Source organism: Anas acuta, chromosome 17 (genome assembly GCF_963932015.1).
Source record: "Anas acuta chromosome 17, bAnaAcu1.1, whole genome shotgun sequence".
Classification (NCBI taxonomy): domain Eukaryota; kingdom Metazoa; phylum Chordata; class Aves; order Anseriformes; family Anatidae; genus Anas; species Anas acuta.
Window position 1 is genome coordinate 5,160,565 of NC_088995.1, and position 19,569 is coordinate 5,180,133.

At 66.9% G+C, this 19,569-nt stretch overlaps 3 protein-coding genes across 5 annotated transcripts; all 3 read left to right on the top strand.

The window, feature by feature from the left end:
* The first annotated feature begins 362 nt into the window (after window positions 1-362).
* Window positions 363-7,017, top strand: TBC1D10A (TBC1 domain family member 10A). Its single transcript, XM_068701164.1, has 9 exons — window positions 363-674; window positions 1,803-1,902; window positions 3,893-4,000; window positions 4,091-4,197; window positions 4,375-4,489; window positions 4,685-4,750; window positions 4,962-5,151; window positions 5,321-5,475; window positions 5,626-7,017. The coding sequence occupies exons 1-9, from the start codon at window positions 463-465 to the stop codon at window positions 6,016-6,018; spliced, it is 1,446 nt and encodes a 481-aa protein (XP_068557265.1). The 5' UTR covers window positions 363-462; the 3' UTR covers window positions 6,019-7,017.
* Window positions 7,018-7,958: 941 nt separating this feature from the next.
* Window positions 7,959-13,170, top strand: CASTOR1 (cytosolic arginine sensor for mTORC1 subunit 1). Of its 3 annotated transcripts, none has more exons than XM_068701168.1 (9): window positions 7,959-8,201; window positions 8,400-8,470; window positions 10,480-10,673; window positions 10,793-10,925; window positions 11,132-11,255; window positions 11,682-11,795; window positions 11,893-11,975; window positions 12,202-12,313; window positions 12,381-13,170. In XM_068701168.1, exons 1-9 carry the CDS (start codon window positions 8,089-8,091, stop codon window positions 12,598-12,600), a joined length of 1,164 nt encoding a protein of 387 aa, XP_068557269.1. In that variant the 5' UTR covers window positions 7,959-8,088; the 3' UTR covers window positions 12,601-13,170. The 3 variants fall into 3 exon arrangements, with proteins under 3 accessions (XP_068557269.1, XP_068557267.1, XP_068557268.1); XM_068701166.1 differs by having other exon boundaries at window positions 7,966-8,201; window positions 12,202-12,296; window positions 12,381-12,591; XM_068701167.1 differs by lacking the exons at window positions 7,959-8,201; window positions 8,400-8,470 and adding an exon at window positions 8,495-10,114 and having other exon boundaries at window positions 12,202-12,296; window positions 12,381-12,591.
* Window positions 13,171-16,338: 3,168 nt separating this feature from the next.
* On the top strand, window positions 16,339-19,316 carry LOC137865775 (cardiotrophin-2-like). The gene is made up of 3 exons (XM_068701172.1): window positions 16,339-16,467; window positions 17,372-17,499; window positions 17,629-19,316. The coding sequence occupies exons 1-3, from the start codon at window positions 16,431-16,433 to the stop codon at window positions 18,106-18,108; spliced, it is 645 nt and encodes a 214-aa protein (XP_068557273.1). The 5' UTR covers window positions 16,339-16,430; the 3' UTR covers window positions 18,109-19,316.
* The last annotated feature ends 253 nt before the right edge of the window (window positions 19,317-19,569 follow it).

A 19,569-nucleotide genomic window follows, 5' to 3' on the forward strand; every position in this document is an offset into this window, starting at 1 on the left:
ATCCCAGTGCCCCCCAGCCCCATCCCAGTTCCTCCCAGTCTCCCCCAGTTCCCCCCCAGCCGAATCCCAGTATCCCATAGTTCCCCCCAATCCCATCCCAGTCCCCCCCCAGTCTCTCCCAGTCCCCCCACGCAGCCCCGCCCTCCCCTACCACTACCGGGCGGGCAGGCGGAAGGAGGCGGGGCCCTCTCCTTGACTGACACCTCCCTCCCCACCTCCCACCCAATCCCTACGCGGGAAGGGCGGGCTCTCCCACCTCCCTCCCCTCCCATTGGCTCCCTCCTCCCTCCCTCCCTCCGCTCCACCCAATGGCGTGGCGGCACCGGGGCGGCACCGGGAGGAGCGGCGGCGGCGGGCGGAGAAGGGAGGGAGGGAGGGAGCGAGGCGGGGGGGGGCCGCGCCCGCCGCCGTGGCCGCGGCATGGAGGGGCGGCGGCGGAGCCGCTGAACGAGCCGCGGCGCCATGGCCAAGAGCCGCGGGGGCGGCGGGCCCGGCTCGCCGGGGAGCACCCGCGGCTTGGGGGGGACCCGCGAGAGCCTGGCGGAGGCGGGCGGCGACGAGCTCAGCTCGCTGGGCTCCGACTCGGAGGTCAACGGCGGCGGCGGCGGCGGCCCCGAGGAGCGGCGCGTCGATAAATTCGGCTTCATCGTGGGCAGCCGCAGCGCCGAGGGGCCGTGAGTGGGGAACGGGCACCGGGAGGGGGAGGGAAGGGAGAAAAGGGAGGGGAGGGGAGGCCCGGGGGGGGGGCGGCTCCGGGCCCCCCCCACCTTCAGGAGCCCGGTACCGGCCCCCCGGGGAGAGCCCCCCACCCCCTCCGGTGCTTCCTCCCCTTCCTCCTCCTCCTCCTCCTCCTCCTCAGCCCTCGGGGGCGGCCTCCCGGCCTCCTCCGCCGGCCCCGGTAGGAGGAAGCGGGGCTGCGGCCGGCACCGCCCCGGCCCCGGGGCCTGAGCACGGCGCCTCCTCCTCCTCTTCATCCTCCTCCTCTTCCTCCTCTTCCTCCCCGGGGGGGTTGCAGCGGTGCTCACCGGGCCCGGCCTCCCCCCTACCGGGCACCCTGGGCCCGATCCAGCGCGGCCTCGAGGGTCCCATTCCCCCCCCCCCCTCCATCTCCTTCCCTGGGGAGGGCCCAGCTGTGGGGTTGTGCCCCCCATTTTGGCTCTGCCCCCCCCCATGGGGTGCCCCCGCCACCCAAAAGGTGCCCGGTCCCCGCTCGGTGCCCGCTGCCGGGCGGCCGTCAGCTGGTGACAGCTTCCAGCCCGTGCTGGCGGGGCTCCAGCAGGCCTGGGGCCAGCCCCAGGATCCAGTGTCCGGCTCCCTCCGGCTTCCCACGCTTCGCCGAGCCCCCTCTGGGCTCCCCCGGCTCGGGGCCAGCGTCCCCTCGGCTCCCCCCGGTCCCCACGCCGGTGGCCGAGCCCGCCGTGGGGAGGATGCGGTGGTCGCCCTCGGTCGAGCTGCTCGCATCGGAGATGCTCAAAACCAAGTGTTTGGCCCCATCTGACCCACGGGTGGGAATTTGTAGGGCAGGGCTGGGAGCTTGGCTCGGCCAGGAGCTGCTCCTCTGCCCGCCTTGGGGTTGGGGGCAGCACGAAGCCACCCGGTGCCACCGCCACCACCCCTCTCCCAGCTCGGAGGTAGCCCCCAGGGGTGAAATAGGGATGCCCATCCCCGCTGGGCGCTGCTGGAAAACGCTCCCCTCTTTTTGGGGTGGCTGGGGATGTGCGGATTAATAGGGACGGGTGGGCTCCGTGCTGGGTACGGGGCTTGGGGCTGCGCTCACCCGCCTCGTCCCTTTCGCCCCGCAGGCTGGAGGAGGTGCCCCTGGAGGTGCTGCGGCAGCGCGAGTCCAAGTGGCTGGACATGCTCAACAACTGGGACAAGTGGATGGCCAAAAAGCACAAGAAGGTGGGTGACCCCAGGACAGCAGCGTCCCCCCAAAGCCTTGGGGCACGTCCCCGAGTCCCCTGCGGAAGGACGGCCGCGGTGCTTTTAGGTGATGCTGTTTTGGGGCTGCCCCAGCTGGCTGCCGCTGCGCACGGCTGCTCCCTGCCGGCTTCCGAGGGCTCGTTTGGCTGCGTGCAGGCAGCCCTGGGAATTGTTAGGTCATGGAAACTTCTGCTCCCGGCATCTCGCAGACCCAAAAAAGAAAAAAAAAAAAAAAAAAAAGGCTGTGGGGAGGAAATAGTTGAGCCTGATGTGGCCTGCGAGCCGGGGGCTGGTTGGAAGGCTGCTGGTGGTGTGGGCTCGGTGGCCGCGGTGCCACGCGGGGCTGTGCGGGTGCCTCGGTGCTCCCTGACCTCCCGAGGCTGCGAATGAGATGAAACAAGCCCTGAGCTGATTCTGCTCGCCTGACAGAGTGGCGAGGCTGCTGGCAGCCCGAGGGCTGCCTCCTCCCCCCCCTGCCCGCTGGCACGGCCTCCTGGCACCGCTCCGCGTGCCGTGCCCCCGCCGGAGCTGCCCGCAGCGCTCGGTGCCTGGTGACCGACAGAGGAATCCCTCATCCTCTTCTTGGCTGCTTGCGAAGGATTTCTGAGAGCTTTTCGGGTCGCAGCAGGCGGGCGCTTTGTCCCGAGGGCGGTTTTGCGCCGCTCTCCGCGTGATTTCCAGGCGCGGGTGAGCGCCCCGGCAGCCGCACTGCTGGCGGAGGAGCTCCCTCGTGCTGGGGCCGAGCTTCTGGACATCCCCGAGGAGCTGCAGGGCCTGCGCTCTCCGTCCTGCTGCAAAATCAGTGCCTGGAGCCTCCAAGGGCTGATGCAGAGAGCTGCTCCTTGCCCAGGCCCCGCAGCCAGCCGGCTTGCTCGCACCTGCACCGCTCTGGGATCCCAAAACGCTCCCTGCATCCCTGGCCCGCATCCCACCAGCGCTGAGCCGTGCCAGCGCCACGTGCCGGCCCGTGCCCTTTCCAGGCAGACCGAGGGAGTGCAGACGCGTGGGCAGCTCCGGCTGCTCCTTGCTTTCAGCATCCCTCCGCCCGGCTGCGCTCCCGATCGGGCATGCGGGGGCCCCGGCAGTGATGGCAGGGAGAGGGGAGGTGGGGGCAAAACCGCCTCGCCCCCGGGCTGTGCTGCTCAGGCAAACCCAAAGGGCTCTTGCTCCATGCTAGGCGGCTTCCTTCCTGGCTGCTCAGCCAGCAGGAAGGGCAGCAGGAGCAGGAGCTGTCAGCACCGACGGAGCTGCCCGTGGCCACCCAGGGCATCGCCCGCTGCGTTTCCTGCGAGCACAAAGCCCTCGCGGGGCCTGGCCGGGTAAACAAGCAGCGCTGCGGTGAGGGAGCAGCGAGGAACGTGGCGTTACCACCACCGCTCAGGGATGGGCTGCTTGGAAACACAAGTGCCTGCTCCCCAGTCAGCTGGCAAACAGGGAGAGCAAGCTCTGGCCGGGGAGGAGAGCCCCGAGGCTGCCGAGCCCCACGGCAGGGAGGCTCGGAGCTGTCGGTTTGCAGAGCCCTGGTGCCTCTGTGTGCTGCCCAAGTAGGAAACGCAAGGCACGGAGGCTCTGCCGTGATTTTTCAGGGCTTTATGCCATACTAAAAGCGTTTATCTCATGGGTCCCTGCCTTGCTGGTGCTGCTGTTTCCATGGAGTGGGGCTGGAGCGCTAGGGGGGACGCAAGGGAGGGCACAGCCCGGCCCCAGCTGCTGGCAGCAGCAGGGTTAAGCAAGTCCAGCTCCCTGCTGCGGAGCTGGCACCTGCACTGCCCAGCCCGGACTTTGGTCCGGTCGCTGCCCCGTGCCAAGGGAGCCTGGGGCTGGCTGGGCACAGAGCCGGCCGCTGGGGCTGGGAGCTGGGGCCAGCTCTGTCCCTGCCGCTCCGCACAGCCCCACAGGGGGACGCAGAGCCCTCTCCTCATCCTGCCCCACGAGCAGAGCGCTCAAAGTACCCCCCCCTCTCCTGCAGATCCGGCTGCGGTGCCAGAAGGGGATCCCGCCCTCGCTGCGGGGCCGAGCCTGGCAGTACCTCTCCGGCAGCAAGGTCAAGCTGGAGCAGAACGTCGGCAAGTTTGACGTGAGTGTGTGCGCCACCGGGCAGCGAGGGCTGGGGAAGGGGAGCTGGAGCTCGGCTGGTGCTGCTCACCCTGACCCCTCTCCTTCCCAGGAGCTGGATCTCCTCCCGGGGGAGCCTAAATGGCTGGATGTGATCGAGCGGGATCTCCATCGGCAGTTCCCCTTCCACGAGATGTTTGTCTCGCGCGGAGGCCACGGGTGAGTGGGGCAGCCACGTGTCTGCTCCGTGGGGCTGTGCCGTGGGGTTTGTGCCCCTTAGCATGGGGTTGGGGCCAAGAGGGATCCCGGCTGGCCTGCGGCGTGGGGTCACCGTGCTGCTGTGGGGCTGCAGGGGATGCCACTCTCCACCTCTCTCTCCCCGCGTTGTCTCCGCAGGCAGCAGGACCTTTTTCGGGTGCTGAAGGCCTACACGCTGTACCGCCCGGAGGAGGGCTACTGCCAGGCCCAGGCCCCCATCGCTGCGGTGCTGCTCATGCACATGCCGGCCGAGGTAGGAGCGGGGAGCGGGGAGGTGCTGGGGGGCGGGTGCGTGGCTCACGGCACCGGTTTGCCCCAAATCTCAGCCGGTGTGAGCATGCCCCAGGTGTGCTCTGCCTGCCCCCTTGGTCCATCGGGGCAAGGTGGGGGCTGTAGGGCTGTCCCCTGTGGGTACCCGGGCGCTGACCCGCTGTCCTTTGGCTTGCAGCAAGCGTTCTGGTGCCTGGTACAGATCTGCGAGAAGTACCTCCCCGGCTACTACAGCGAGAAGCTGGTGAGTAGAAGGGCCGTGATGCTCCTCCAAGGGGCCAGGAGCTCCCCCAGCTCCTTCCATGGGGTGCTTGGGGCAGCCTGGGTGTCCCCACGGTCTTTGCATGATGCCAGGACCCCCAGGAGCATCCAGCAGCGAGGGATGGGGGGCTCGGTGCCAAGGGCTGGGGTTAAGGCGGTGGCCGGGGAGGTCCCTGCTGATGCTGTCCCCGCAGGAGGCCATCCAGCTGGACGGGCAGATCCTCTTCTCGCTGCTGCACAAGGTCTCGCCCGTGGCCTACAAGCACCTGAGCAAGCAGAAGATCGACCCCATCCTCTACATGACGGAGTGGTTCATGTGCGCCTTCTCCCGCACGCTGCCCTGGAGCTCTGTGCTGCGCGTCTGGGACATGTTCTTCTGCGAAGGTAGGGGCCTCATCCTGCAGGCTGCGGCGTGGGCCAGCCTCCGCAGGGGGCTGGCAGCCCCCTCACGGGGAAAGAAGAGAGCATGGGGACCACCAGGGGGCCGTGGTGGCGCCGTGCCACCTCACCCTGTGCCACCTGCCCCTTGCTGCCTCACCTTCTCCACTTGCAGGGGTGAAAATCATCTTCCGGGTGGGCCTGGTGCTGCTCAAACACACCCTGGGCTCCTCGGACAAGCTCAAGTCTTGCCAGGGCCAGTACGAGACCATGGAGCGGCTGAGGGCCCTCAGCCCCAAGATCATGCAGGAGACCTTCCTGGTGCAGGAGGTGAGGGTTTGGGGAGGGGGCGCAGCGCATGGGGCCACCCCTCATCGGGCAGGACCTGGTTTTGGAGCTACCCCTGTCCCGGGTGGCACTTTGGTGGTGGTGGTGGTGGTGGTGGTGGGGATATCGGTGGCACAAGCCTGTCCCCTGCAGGTCATCGAGCTGCCAGTGACGGAGCGGCAGATCGAGCGGGAGCACCTGATCCAGCTGAAGAAGTGGCGGGAGACGCACGGGGAGCTGCAGTGCAAGTCCCCCCCGCGCCTGCACGGTGCCAAGGCCATCAGCGAGGCCGAGCCCCCCACCCGCAAGGCGCTGGAGCCCGTACCCTCCATCATTGTGCCCCCAGGGCCCGCCCCGGTGCCCAAAGCCCGCAAGAGCAAGGAGAAAAACCGAGAGAAGAGCTCGGGCAGCCCCGCCAACGGCCCCGGAGCTGAGGGCAACGGGGCGCCCGGCGCTGCCCCCGAGCTGCTGCACCCCCAGGTGTCCCCCCACCACCAGTCCAAGGAGAGCCTGTGCTCCCGGGAGAGCGAGGACACGTACTTGTAGGGCCGACGCCGCGCTGCGCCCGGGCAGACCGGGCTCAGCTGGGCTGTGCGCGGAGCCGGGGCCTCGAGGACGCTGCTCCCTCTGCGGTCGAAGGCGGGGAGGGGACCCCCGCGGCGCCTGGCGGTGGGGACTCGGGGCTGGAGGGATCGGGACGCGGCCGCTGCGGCACCCTGGGTGCCCGCTGAGGGTGGGCGTGAAGCTGGGGTCCCAGGGTTTGGGGGGCTGGGGGGGGCATCTTTTGGAGCTGGACCGAGCGCGGTGACAAAAGGGGACGTGTCCAGCACACGCTGGGTGCCCGCGTTGTCCCCACCCCAGCAGGGTGCTGGCACCATGAGCGGTGGGAGCCCTGGCACGGGGTGGCTGAGCCACCCGCGCTCCCTCGCTGCGGCTGGGGGGGCCAGGCTGCCCCTCGGGTCCCGCTCCTTGTCCCCCAGCCCCTTGTCCCCCACGTCCCCAGTGTCCCTCCCGCCGCCCCCGGGCTTCCCCTGTCCCTCCTGTGCTGGCGGGGCAGACCCAGACCCAGTTCCCCAGTGCTTGCGCCTGGCGCAGCGGGACTGGGGGTACGTGAGGAGCCGGGGGCAGCTGCTGCCCCCCCCTCCCTCCTCTTTATCTAGTGAGGATGTATCAAAGTGTAGCCCAATATGTAGTACTGAATTTACCTATTCACTGAGCCTATTTATTATTCCTCCGTGGCAGTAACCGTTGCAGGACGGGGGCCAAGGTTGGGAACTGCAGGCGGGATGCACCAGAGGCGGCGGGATTTGATGCCAGACCACGACCCTCGCCAGCCCCACGCCGGGGGTCCCCCCCCACCCCTTTGCCACCCACCCACCCCACGGCGGAGGTGAGATGGGGCGCGAGCGGCCGGGCGCTCCCTGCTGCGGGGTCCCCTCTCTTCCCCCTTGCCCTCGCCAAGGGCCGGGGGTAGCTTTGTAAAATACAGCGGGGAAAAAAAATGGTTTTGTACAAAGGGAAAATAAAGCAGGATTGTGTAAAGGCGCAGCGTGTGCGGCTCCCTGAGTTTGGGGCTGGGGGGCACCGGCTCCCCCATACGTTTTCCCGTCACCCTTGGGTGCTACGGGGGGTGATGGGGACCCAGAGGGGTGGACAGGTGCTCACCCCTGCTGTGTCAATGTAGGCTGCAGTCTCTCAATTCCAGCAGTGTCTGTGGTTCCCAAGCTAAAGGTGGCATCCTTTATTGACCCAGAGCAGCCGTGAACCTTCCTCCTGCAGCCTCCCCTGTACCTGGGGCTGGCTCCTCTTGTGCATCCCGCACACGTGGCAGCAACCCAGGGGCAGTCCCTGTCCTCCCAGGCCTCTGGGCTGCTGCTGGGTGGTGGCAGCGCTGTCCCTGCCAGGGACACCGTGGGGACAGCCAGGGCCGAGGGCCGTGACTCACTGCCCCAGCCAGCCCTACTGCTTCACCCTGCCCCACAGCAAGCCACGGCTGGGCTGTTTGAAGTGCAAATGAGGGATGCTGAGACCTGCCCATGCTCGTGACACCCGTGGAGGCCATCTCCAGCCCTGGCCGTGCTGTGGGGGCTTCTCGGGTGGCTGCTTTGGGGGTGAGTCCCTCACTGCCATCCCTTTCCAGCACCAAGTCCTCAGTCCCGTCCCAGTATCACGGCTCCCATGGCCCCACCGAGGCAGGAGCAGCCAGATCCCACCCGGGCTCTATCCCAGGGCTTTGCTTTCCGCACACAAAATGGAGCCCGAGCGGCTTCTCCCTCCCCGCGATTCCAGCAGGCGGGAATTCTGCAAAAACCTCAACCCCCCCTCTTTCAAAAACCCCTTTTCCCCTTTAAAAGCGACTGCGGGGAATCGCCGGGGCGCGTTGCTGGAGCCCCCAATCCACCCGGGTGCGCTGCAAGCCCCGTGTCAGGCCCGGTGCTACGCGGGAAGCTCCGCGGAGCCGGGACCGGGGCGAGGCGGGGCCGGCGGCCGGCGGCGGGGCGAGGCGGGGCCGGGGCGGGGCGGCCGCGGGACCCCTCCCGCTGCTCCGAGCGGCCGCGGGGCGCGCTTGGAGCGGCCCCGGCCCCGGTCCCGGTCCCGGTGCTGGCCTCGGCCACCATGGACCTGCACATCCTGGAGCACCGGGTGCGGGTGCTGAGCCTGGCACGCTGCGGGCTCTGGCTCTACACCCACCCGCTGCTCAAGCTGCTCTTCCTGCCCCAGCGCTGCAGGTACCGGCCTCCCCCCCCTCACCCTCCTCTTCATCCTTCCTCCTCCATCCTTCCTACCTTCCTCACCCTCCTCTTCATCCTCCCCGTGCTCCCGTGCTCGCGGCAGTGCCGTGTTGGAGGGGTTTTGGGGGGTCGTGCCCCGCTCCCCCTTCCCCGGAGCCCTGCGCGGGTCGGGCAGCGGTGCTTTGTGCCCCGTAGGTGCAAGTTCTTCAGCCTGACGGAGACCCCCGAGGACTACACCATCATGCTGGACGAGGAGGGCTTCAAAGGTACCCGGCACTGCAGCAATGAGTTGTGGCCGTTCTCAGCCCAGCCCGGCGCAGCACAGCGACGCTCGGAGCTCACCGCGGGCAGCGAGCCCTGGCTTGTGTCGGGGATGCCCCGGCTTGCCCCACTGAGGCTCTCTCAGCTCGCCTGCCTTGGCACTACCAACCGCCTCGGAGACGCGGCCGTGCCTCCGCATGCTTGGACGAGGCTGGGGTATGGGTGGGGGAAGGCTCCTGTGAGGAGCCCTGCGCCTGCCGAGCCCAAGCGTGGGGCACAAACCCCCTGGGAAGGGCTGTGGGCAGCTCCCGGGGCTCCCTGCCTGCACGGGGTGCTGCTGGCAGAGCTGCCGGTGTCCTTCCTTGGGTGCTCCACTGCTGTCCCCCTGCCTGGTGAGGGCTGGGACTGGCCACCACCGCGGTGGAACAGGGCCAATTCCCCACCCATGTGGCTGAGCCCGGCTTTAGGGGACCAGGGGTGCTGCCAGGGGTACTGCGGATGCAGCATCGCGGTGTTGGGACATCCTGGGGTCTCTGAGCCCATCTGGGGACCTGTCCCCTCCCTGAGAGGTGTCACAGCACGATGTCCCCATCCCGAGAGCCTTGTGAGCCATTCTGCAGCCTCACCACTGGACCTGCCCTGACAGGCCGTGCTGGTCGGACAGATCCTGCCCCAAACCTCCCGCACCCAAACCTCTCCGCCTGGGCCTTATCTCCCTGGATGTGCCCCAAGGAGCAAGGGTCAGCGGTCCGGCAGCAGGGGCCGATGGCTGGCCAGATCCAGCCCAGCTCCCCCCAGCCCTTCGCTGGGAGCCAGGCTCTCTCCTGAGGAGCTGGGGCCGTTCCCCCCCATGTATTGTATTTAATTTTTTTTTTCGGATCCCGTGGGGCGGGCGGGAAGCGGCAAACAATGGTGCAGCGAGTGGGCCGCCCCGCTGCTCGGCGCCGGGCTGGGGGGCTGCCAGTGCCCTGTGGGGGCACCCCCCCCATAGCCTTGTTCTAATTTCTGTGCTGGGGGCTGGATTAAGCATTGGGGCCGGCCGAGGCGCAGGGACGGGGGTGTCTGGGGACCCCCGTGCGGTCGCAGCCTCCCCCGTGGCCCCCGGTTCCTGCTGGTGTTGAAAAGCGATTAAGCGGGGACGCGGCAGCGCGGTCCCTGTCCCCGGCCCTGGGAAGGAGCCGAGCAGGGGCTGTTCTGGCGCTTCCTGCGCAGGAACAGGAGGCTGCCAACACCCGCCAAGGCCCCGGGCTTCGGACCTCCGGATCCGGCCTCGCCCCGCGGCTCGCGCCTCCCTCACCGCTGCGATGAGTCCTGCGGCCTCAGCTCAGTGCCGCGGGGCTCCCTGCCTCGCCTGGGCAGGGGGATAATGAGGTTTGGGGGCGTCGGGCTCCCCGCTGACCCCACACCTCCTGGGGAATTGGGGTGCCGGGAGCGGGACGTGTCCTGGCCCGGGGCAGCTGCAGGAGGAGCGCGGGTGCCGGAGGAAGAGCACGGCCCCGATCCGGCCCTTCCTGGGGAGCGGGCGTGGGGCAGGAAGGAACCAGCCGGCAGGCTCGCTCCCTGCCAACAAAAGCAGCGTTTTTGGGGAGGCAACCCTGGCTCGCGGCCATCGTGGGCTCGGCCCCAGGGACACGGCTCATTGGAGCCGGGTGGGTGCATGGCTGGGGTGGCACGGGGCGGTGGCATGGTGCGGTGGCCGTCCTGCGCCTCCTCCAGTGCCCCTGACCCGTCCCTGCTGGGCTGGCGGTTCCTGGGGGCTGGAGGATGCAGGGGGAGACGTGGGCAGCCCCAGGGGCCTGGCTTTGGGGTGCTGCACCCCATTGTGCACAGCCCAGCTGGTGCAGGAGAGACGTGTCCCGGGCTTGGAGCATTTCTCCCTACAAGTCCCCAAAAATACAGCAATTCCAGCTCTGTGCGTGCAGCTGATCCTGCCCTCTCTGCATGGCACCCCGAGGACCCCGCAGGCTTCCCAGTGGCAGTTGCGCCGTGCCTCAGTTTCCCCTCTCCCTCGCAGAGCTGCCGCCCTCGGAGTTCATGCAGGTGGCGGACTCGACGTGGCTGGTGCTCAGCGTCGTCTCCAACGGCCGGGCGCCCTCCAGCTGCCAGGCCACCGGCGTCACCAAAATCGCCCGGTCGGTCATCGCGCCGCTGGCCGAGCACCACGTCTCGGTGCTGATGCTCTCCACCTACCAGACCGACTTCGTCCTGGTGAGCCCCGGGGTGGGAACGGGGTTGGTGCCGCGTGGCCCTGGCAGCCCCGGGGTTGCTGGCGGGGACCCGGCTGTCCCCAGCTGGCTGCGGGGTCGGTGACGCTGTGACGCTGCCAGGTGCGGGAGAGGGACCTGCCTGTGGTCATCCACACGCTGGCCGGGGAATTCGACATCTACAAGGAGGAGAACGGCGAGTCCGTCCCCGTCACCTGCGACGACGCCAGCAACGGCTTCCTCAAGCCCAAAGCAGGTGAGTGGCACGGGGACATCCCCAAGAGCCACCTTGTCCCCAGGGTCAGTTGGTGCCTGCAGGGTTGCTCCGGCTGCCGGAGGTCCCCCCGCATGTTGGGGTCCCCTGGGGCCACCACCCAGCGGGACGTGGGGTTTTGGTGGCCACGGGGTGGCACTGCGGTGCTGTCCCCGAGCGTGGCGGTGACGGGTGGCTGTGCCCCGCAGCCACCAGCCCCACGCTGCACCCCGTGCAGAGCCCCCAGAACCGCTTCTGCATCCTGACCGTGGCGCCCGACACGCTGCCCGCCATCGCCACCATGCTCATCGACGTCCTCTTCTACTCCCACAGGTGGGTGGCAAGGGTGGGGACATCATCGGCGGCGGTCCCTCAGCTGGGTGTCACCCCCCTGCACCTCGCTCCCTGCGGCTTTCCAAGCTCTGGGTGCGTTTTTGCAAAGTGTTGTTGCTCCCTCGAGCACGCCACTCGTGGGCGCTGCGTGTCCCGCTGCCACTCCTGGGAACTGGAGCCCCCCCAGTCCCAGTGTCACCGTGCTGGGGGACAAGCCACGTATTGCAGCAAAGCAAAGGGGGGCGGGTGAGAGGTGGCTGAGATGTGCCGGAGCCGTGCACGGGAACATTTTGGGAACAGCCTTATGGGACCATCCCCTCCAGAGTCACCACGGTGCTCTGGAAATGCCCCCAAACCCACTCTTCTTGCCTCCCACTGACTGGTGGGACACAAACCCGTACCGGGCTCCTCCTGCTCCTCCTGCAGCCCCCCCAAGGAGCCCAGTGCTGGTGGCCAGGACCTCGACTCCATCACCTTCTTCGCCTTCTCCCTCATCGAGGGCTACATCTCCATCGTGATGGACGCGGAGACCCAGAAGCGGTAGGTGCCGGTGCCGGCCCTTGGACCCTACACTTTTGGGGGTGGCTGGGTGGGTTGGGGGTGTCCCTGCACTCATCCCCCCCCCTTTTTTTTGCAGGTTCCCCAGTGACCTGCTGCTGACCAGCTCCAGCGGGGAGCTGTGGCGGATGGTGCGGATCGGCGGGCAGCCCCTGGGCTTCGGTGAGCGTGGGCGCCGCGCGCGTCCCCTGCCCCATGGGGGTGCAGGGGTTTGGGCCCCCTCCCCTTCATCTCAGCACCCATCCCGTCCCCCCCCCCCAGCATGGGAACCCTCCCTGCTGCCACCCCTGCGTCCCCTGCCAGTGCTTTCCTTTGGTGTCCCCTGCCACCTGGTGGCTCCTCATCGCGGTGACACCGGGGTCACCGCGGGACACGTTGCCTCCCCCAGATGAGTGCGGCATCGTGGCGCAGATCGCGGAGCCGCTGGCTGCCGTCGACATCTCGGCGTACTACATCAGCACCTTCAACTTCGACCACGCCTTGGTGAGCCCACGGGGCACGTGGCACCGCGGGCGGGAGGGTCCCGGTGTCCCCAGCGTGGGGCTAACGGGATCTTTGTCCCCACAGGTCCCCGAGGAGGGCATCACCGAGGTCATCCAGCTGCTGCAGAAGCGCCAGGAGAGCGGCAGATAGCGGCTGGCTGTCCCCGTGCCGCCTGTCCCCGTGCCACCCGGTGACCCTTGGGGACCAGCGCGGTGTCCCCGCGGGCTCCTCCTGCCCAGGGCTGTCCCCAGCCCTGTCGCTGTTTTTTATTTCTAAGCCTTTTCCCCCCCCCGGTGCTGGGTAGAGCCTTGGGGGGCGCAGCGTCGCTCCCAGGACGCGGGGGGGACGCGGTGGCACTGCTGTGACAGTTTGATGTCCACGCCGCTGTGAATCCCCGCGGGAGAGGCCGAAGGGCAGCGCCGTGCCCTCCTCTGCCTCAAGTCCCTTCCCGGCTTTCTTAGGGTAGGGGGGAGCGGCAGGTTTGGGGGATTTGAGTGAGGAGAGGAGGTTTGTGGGGGGGGGGACGCGTGCCGCAGAGCGGTGATGTGCCACAGCCCTGCTGGAGGTGACAGCGTGGGGCTGGTGGGACGCAGGACCCTGGGTGTCTGTGGGGTGGTGGCCATGATGCTCTGCACCTTTCCTGGGGGGGGGTTTCTGGACCCGTCCCACTCAGGGGATCTCCCCAAAACCCTCCAGTGCTGAGAGCGGGGGCTGCGGGGGGTGGCCGGGGCAGCATTTCAGCCCCGTGTCCCCTCTGGGGTGGCCCCGACCCCTGCCAGGCCACTGTGTGTCGTGGGGGGGGACAGTGACACCCCAGCTCCTTCCAAGCTGTATTTTTACACACTTTTAAATGTCAATAAAAGTCCTATTTTTTGTTGGTTTGGGGTGGTTTCTATTTTTTTTTAATTAATTTTTAAGGTACACCGTGGCCACAGCTGGGGCTGGCCCAGAACCTGTCCCCAGTGCTGGTGGCACTCCTGTCCCCACCATAGGGTGACCTGTAGGTCTGGGGGGGACACGGGGTGAGGGCTGGGGCGTTTCTGCAGCCTCGTTAGTAGCTGTGGCTATAACGAGGTGGCTCTCACCTGGGGGCCGTGTGGCCTCCGGGTGCCCCCCACATGCCCTGGGGCTGCCCCTGGTCAGCACGCGGGGTGGAAACATCCTGGGGGCGTCTTCCAGTGGGGAGCCCCAAGCAAGCAAAAAGGCACAGTGTGCTCCTGTGACGTGTTTTGGGCAGGAAGTCGCTCCAGACGGTCGTCACCAGCCCTGGCATCGCCGCCCTGCATATCCGCGGGGTTCCTCGCGGGCACTGGTGCGCACGGGAGCAGAGCCGGGCTCCCCACACATCCCCCCTGCGTCCCCGCCTGCGTTGGTGAGCCCTCAGCTTCCTGCAGATCCACGGGTGCTTTCTTTCCTGTCTCGCTCTCTTTTCCAGTGTCATGAGACATCAGTGACGTGCGCCCCGGCGATGAAGAAATTGCTGTCAGCCAGTGCGGTCACACGCGCTATTTTCGGCCCCGTTGGGTATTGCGCATCCCCGCACCATGTCCCCGAGGGCTGCCAGCCAGCGGTGCTGGTGACCGCGCCGTTCCTCTGCCGTGGTCTGCGGGCACCCTGTGCACAGCCCTGGGCTTGGAAAGGGGCAGGGTGGAGGTAGTGGGGTGTCCCAAAAGGGACTGCTTAGCCTGGTGGGTCCTGGGCAGTGTGCACCCTGAGGGACCACGGGTACTGGATGGATGGATGGGTGGATGGATGGATGGATGGATGGACGGACGGATGGATGGATGGATGCGTCAATGGATGGATGGACGGATGGACAGATGAATGGATGGATGAAGAGGTAGATGGATGGATGGGTGGATGTATCTGTAGTTGGATGGACAAGTGGATGGATGGATGGACTGACAGACGGACAGATGGACAGGTAGATCGATGGACAGGGATGGATGTGGGTGGATGAACGTGTGTAAGGAAGGACAGGTAGGTGGCTGGGTGGACAGATGGAAGGATGTAAAAGTGCGTGGGTGGGTGTGTGGGTGGCCAGGAGGACGTGCAGGTGGAAGGACAGATGAATGCATGGCCGGGTGGACAGGTGGAGGGGTGTGCAGGTGGGTAGATGAATCTGGAGGAACAAACAGGTGGATGGGCAGGTAGCCGGGTGGGCAACTGGACAGATGGGTGGGCAGGACAACGGGTGACTGGCCAAATGGCTAGACGGATGGATGGACAAACTGCCTCCAGGTGTTTCTCCTGGAGAGAGGGGCATTCTGGCTCCTCTGTCCCTCCAGAGGTGCCCTGCGCACAGCCCCCAGCTCGCGTGAGCACGGCCCAGCCTGGCCAGCAGCACCCACGGTGTCCCCAGACAGAGGGACACCCCGAGGAGGAGGAAGAGGAGGAGGAGGAAGAGTCAGCAGCACCGCCCCGCGTCCTGCAGCAGGGAGTTCTGCAGGTTGGGGGCAGTCTGTGGGGGGGGGGAATTTGGGGAAAAGAAAACATTTCATCTTCTGGAAGTGAGTCACTGCTGCGCTCTTCCGCTCGCAAGGAGATGTTATTTCTGGTGTGGCCTCCCCTTGCCCAAGCCACCCCATCTGAAACAGCAAATTCTGCCTCGGGCAGCTTCCTGTGCTTACAGAGCAGGGCACTGCATGGCTCCGTGGTGCCCCAAAGCTCCCGTTCTGGGGCTGAAACCCACGAGAAGGGGAACAAATCAGCGCGATTTGGGGTCGCAGCGTGTGCGTTCTGCGTGGTTTGGGTCGGCGTGGCAGGGGGTGGCACAAAGCTGATGGAGCACTGAGCTGGGGAGGGGTCATGTCCTCGTCTGTGGTTTTCCCAAAGTTTGGAGCCCCATAAGAAGAAAATCTCCAAATCTGGTGCGTGGCACCATGTGGCACCACCCCAGCTGGGCGGATTCACTGGGAATTTACGAGTCTTCACAAAACCTGATGGATTACAGTGAAAATAAAACCTGATAAAAGCACATTAATTTTTATAGGGTCGGTGCTGGCATCTTCCCACACCCCACTGCAAGGCGAGAGCAGCTCAGGGGTGCCGGGGGCTTGGCACCGGGTGCTTCCAGCAGCTCTGGGGCTGTACCCGTGCCGGGCTTCCTCCTGCTGACCTCGGCCTTTGGGCAGTGCCCGCAGCCCCGGCGCTGCCGCTGACCCCGCCGATTGCATTTCCTTCCCCGCCGGAGGCTCAGCGCCGGCTGCTGCAGGCGGTTTAGCAAGGGGAACGGATCAGTCCCGCCTGCCTCGCCCTTGTCTCACCCCTCCCCGCCAGCACAGGGGCACCCATGGGTGCTGGTGTCCCCTGCTCCCCACCGTTAGCATCCCTGCACACCCCGGCTTCGGGTGTTGGGGGTGTCCTGGGGTCCTCCCCGCTCCCCATTGCCCACCCCAGGCCTGGGGAGAGCAGACAGACAGACAGACGGACAGACGGACAGCATCTCCTGGATCATCCCCATCCATCCCGGGGCCTATTTTCAGCCACGGCCCCACCACAGCCCACACCCTGGGCATGGCACGGTTTGGTGACACCGCGGTGCGGTCGGAGCCGTTCACACCTCCACCAGAGGTGCGAGCCGGGGTGGCGAGGTGCCAGCCTCCAGCAGCACCCGGTGCCACCCGTCCCTCTCCTGCTGCAGCATCGTGGGGCTCAGATGTGGGGCGAGCATCACCTGCCCGAGCCCTAGATGCTGCCAACGGCCTCCGCCGCTCGCATTTCGGTTTCGGAGGCTGGTTTTCAGTTTAACGAACGCCGGCTGAGCGCAGAAGGATGGTGGTGACTCAATGGGGTGCTTTTCTAAGAAGCCCCACGCCGTGCCCCGGGGCATCCGGCTCGCCCCACGGGCGGGCTGGACCCACGAGGACTCCCTCGAGGAACTTGATCGAAGAACAAAACCATCGTCCGACCGGCCTCGTTTCCTCCCCCCGCCCTTCCCCGGCCCGGCTCACCCCGCTCATTGGCCCCCAAGTCATGGCTTCACTTCTCCATTTCTTTACGTTGGGCCCGGGTGCCTCCTTCGGAGGTGGTGGCTAATCGGGGCACGTTAAAAGGCGAGCTTCCCCCTCGCCGACCAGTAAGGAAGTCGCTCGCGCGCCCTGCGGCACCGCTCCCCCCCCCCGGCACCCGGACATGCGGCGCCACGCGCGGCCCCTGGGCGTGCTGGCAGGTAGGCTGCGTCCCACAACTGCCCTCTCGCTCGCACACCACCCCGGGAGGGCCCTGGTGCTTCCCCTGCCCCTGGGCACGCCGTTTTGGGATGTCCCCCTCACCCCCTCCCCACCCCCTGGCACCCACCCGGGGCTCCCCGGGCACCTTTGCGGAAGAAGGGGCACCGGGAGGGGGCGGGTGGGGGGATGTGGTTTGGGGTCGATGCGGGGAGCGGGGGGCAGGTGGCAGAGGGATGGGGTCACCCTGCTTGGCTGGTGTGTCCCCCGAGCCCCCAAATACCCCCAAAACCCATGCTGGGGAGGGCTGGGAGCTGGGTGCTGCTCCGGTGCTGAACTCACGTGGCTGCGGTGACAGCGGGGCTGGAGCAGCACCCGCTGGGACGGAGGGGACGCACCCAGGAGTGCCACCACTGTCCCCAGTCTGTGGTGGCCCTGCGGTGGCCTGTGCTGACGGGGAGCTGCTTGGGCAACCGCCGGGGCCAGCGGGAGCTGTCTGCGCTCCTCGATGCCTCGAGGGCACCTTCCTCCTCCTCTTCCTCCTCCTAACGCTCCTTTTCCTTCTCCTCTTTCTCTTTGTCCTCTTCATCCTTGTCCTCCTCGTCCCTGTCCTCCTCATCCTTGTCCTCTTCATCCTTGCCCTCCTCCTTACCGTCCTCCTCCTCCTCCTCATGCCGAAGGCCCTGGCAGGTCCCAGCAGCTGGCACCCGGCACGGTGGCTGCCCTGTCCCCGCGGCACCACGGGGCACCTTGTCACCATACCCGGCACGTGCAGCCCTCTCCTCCAGGCCTGGCGCCAGGGTGATGGGCACCCGGGACGGACATCCCTGCTCCCCATCCCCACCCCGCGTGTCGCCGCGTCCCCTTCTCCCCCATCTCCACCATCTCCCTCCTCTTCCTCCCCAGCCGTGGCCAAGGGACTCTTCCTCCTCTGGGCCGTGCCAGCGCGGAGCGCGCAGCCCCCAACCCTGCAGCAGATCCACGCCCTGGTGCGGCACATGGCCGAGGACGCGCGGGAGCTCTTCTTCTTCTACGTGAGTGCCACCTCGCCAGACGGCAGGAAAAAGGGGGCGAAAGCCCCCCTCAATTAGCGTGTCAGTGGGGGGGGTGGTCTCGCTGCCGCTGCCGAGCCCCCGCTGACCCCTTGCCTTTCCCACGGGCAGGAGCAGGAGCAGCACCTGGCCTTCGCCCGGCTGTGCCGCACCAACACGTCGCTGGAGTGGCTGCGGGGGACGGTGGTGACGGGGACCGGGGGGCTGCGGGCACTGCACGGGGCCATGGCCCGCATGGACCGGGCGCTGCAGGGCATCAGCCAGCACCAGCGCGACCTCCACCCCCCCGGGGCCCCCATCCTGCGCCGCCTCGACAGCACCCGCCTGAAGGTGCGGGGCCTCCTCAGCAACCTGGAGGGAATCCTCCACGCCCACGGCATCGTCCCCACCGTCCCCACCCTGCCCCGGCTGCCGGCGGCCACCGGAGTCTTCCAGCAGAAGTTGGAGGGGTGCCGGATCCTCTGGAGCTACGCGCGCTTCACGGAGCAGCTCAGCGCCCAGCTGGAGGAGCGAGGGCTGCGGGCGCGCCGGGAGGAGAGGAGGCAGCAGCGGCGAGGCCGGCGGCGAGGTCGGCGGCCAGCGAGGTCCTAGGGAGCCCCTGCCACCCCCGCTGCTGTCACCCGAGCTGTCCCCAGCGCCCTGGGGTTTGCGGTTGGATGCGGAGAGCCCGGCGCGCACGCGGCTGGCGCTGGCACAGACGTCCCCCAGGTGCCACCGCGTGTGGAGGCCAACATCGGCCAGCGGGGTCACTCTGGGTTGGTGACGTCCCCCGTTTGCCAGCCCTGCCTGATTTTCCAGTGATTCAATGGGTCTGGTGACACGTCCTGACTAAGGGGCCGCTCGCACGGCACCCGCACGCCCGGCGCAGGCAGGGTGCAGCCCCAGACCGACCCTGGCCGCTTGTGCCACCGGCTTGTCACCGATATGTCACCCCCTGCCTGCCTCTCGAGGGGATCACTGAACCCGGAGAGCATCTGGGGGTGGCTTTTCTTGAGCCTGGCGTCCCTGTGAGCTTGGTGTCCCCGTGAGCCTGGTGTCCCCGTGCACTCTGTGAGCGCAGTGTCCCTGTGCTCATCCCTGCACGCCTGGTGTCCCCGTGCCTGTCCCCGTGCCTCATGTCCCTGCATTGTGTCCCCTCAGCATCCCCGTGCCCACCCCTGGGCCCTCGGTGTCCCCAGCGTCCCCGAGCCCTGCACTGTGCGGGTGGGCACCGGTCCCCCAGTAACTTATACGTGACAGTGGTGCAGCTCCCCTATTTATTGAAACCATCGGTTTAATTTAATATGTCCCTGCACCTGGGAGAAATATTTAAGGATACCTTTTTTTAATATATAAATTATATATATCTATTTTTGTTATTTTTTTTGTACTGTGTTAAGCTGTAAAGGTAACGATGTTTTATTTATGAATCTAAATATTATTTTGTACTGGGAGAAGGGCACCACCGGGCCATCCTGCCCAGGTGGTGCCCCCTTATTTTTATATCACAGCAGATGGAAATAAAGCATTGACCTCGGCCCGTGGGCTGCTGCCTCTGGCCTGGCACCTGTGTGTGTGTGTGTCTGTGTGTCCGTGTGTCCGGCTGTCCGTGTGTCCGGGTGCCTGTGCCTCTCCCAGCCCTGAGAAAAGCCCGCGGGGTTTGCTGTGCGCAGGAACCGACTCATTCCGCGAGTGCTTCTGGGGCTTTTCAGGGCTGCAGGGTCTGGTGCTGCCAGGAATTCTCCTGAGCGTGGTGATGTGGTGAGGGCACAGCGAAACCCGAACAAATTCAGAAACTGATTAGCAATAACCTGAAAGGAAAATGGGGCCACAAGGGGCCCCGGGGGACAAAGTAGGGGGACAAGGCTGGAGGGAAACTGCAGAGCATGGGGATGATGTGGGACATGGCATGGGGTGGTGTTTGGGATGGGATGGTGGCACATTGTGGCACATGGCACAGCATGGGATGACAGCACAGTGTGGGGCATGGCATGGGATGGGATGACAGCATGGGGTGGCACATGGCACGGGATGACAGCACGGGGAGGCACATGGCACGGGATGACAGCACGG

Excerpts from the sequence above, each read along its gene's own strand:
- TBC1D10A (XM_068701164.1), top strand. The coding sequence starts at position 463 with ATGGCCAAGAGCCGCGGGGGCGGCGGGCCCGGCTCGCCGGGGAGCACC. Across the intron at positions 4,001-4,090 it reads AGAACGTCGGCAAGTTTGAC|GAGCTGGATCTCCTCCCGGG; the intron begins GTGAGTGTGTGC and ends TCTCCTTCCCAG. Across the intron at positions 4,198-4,374 it reads GTCTCGCGCGGAGGCCACGG|GCAGCAGGACCTTTTTCGGG; the intron begins GTGAGTGGGGCA and ends TTGTCTCCGCAG.
- CASTOR1 (XM_068701168.1), top strand. The coding sequence starts at position 8,089 with ATGGACCTGCACATCCTGGAGCACCGGGTGCGGGTGCTGAGCCTGGCA. Across the intron at positions 10,674-10,792 it reads ACCAGACCGACTTCGTCCTG|GTGCGGGAGAGGGACCTGCC; the intron begins GTGAGCCCCGGG and ends TGACGCTGCCAG. Across the intron at positions 10,926-11,131 it reads CTTCCTCAAGCCCAAAGCAG|CCACCAGCCCCACGCTGCAC; the intron begins GTGAGTGGCACG and ends TGTGCCCCGCAG.
- LOC137865775 (XM_068701172.1), top strand. The coding sequence starts at position 16,431 with ATGCGGCGCCACGCGCGGCCCCTGGGCGTGCTGGCAG. Across the intron at positions 16,468-17,371 it reads GCCCCTGGGCGTGCTGGCAG|CCGTGGCCAAGGGACTCTTC; the intron begins GTAGGCTGCGTC and ends CTTCCTCCCCAG. Across the intron at positions 17,500-17,628 it reads GGGAGCTCTTCTTCTTCTAC|GAGCAGGAGCAGCACCTGGC; the intron begins GTGAGTGCCACC and ends TCCCACGGGCAG.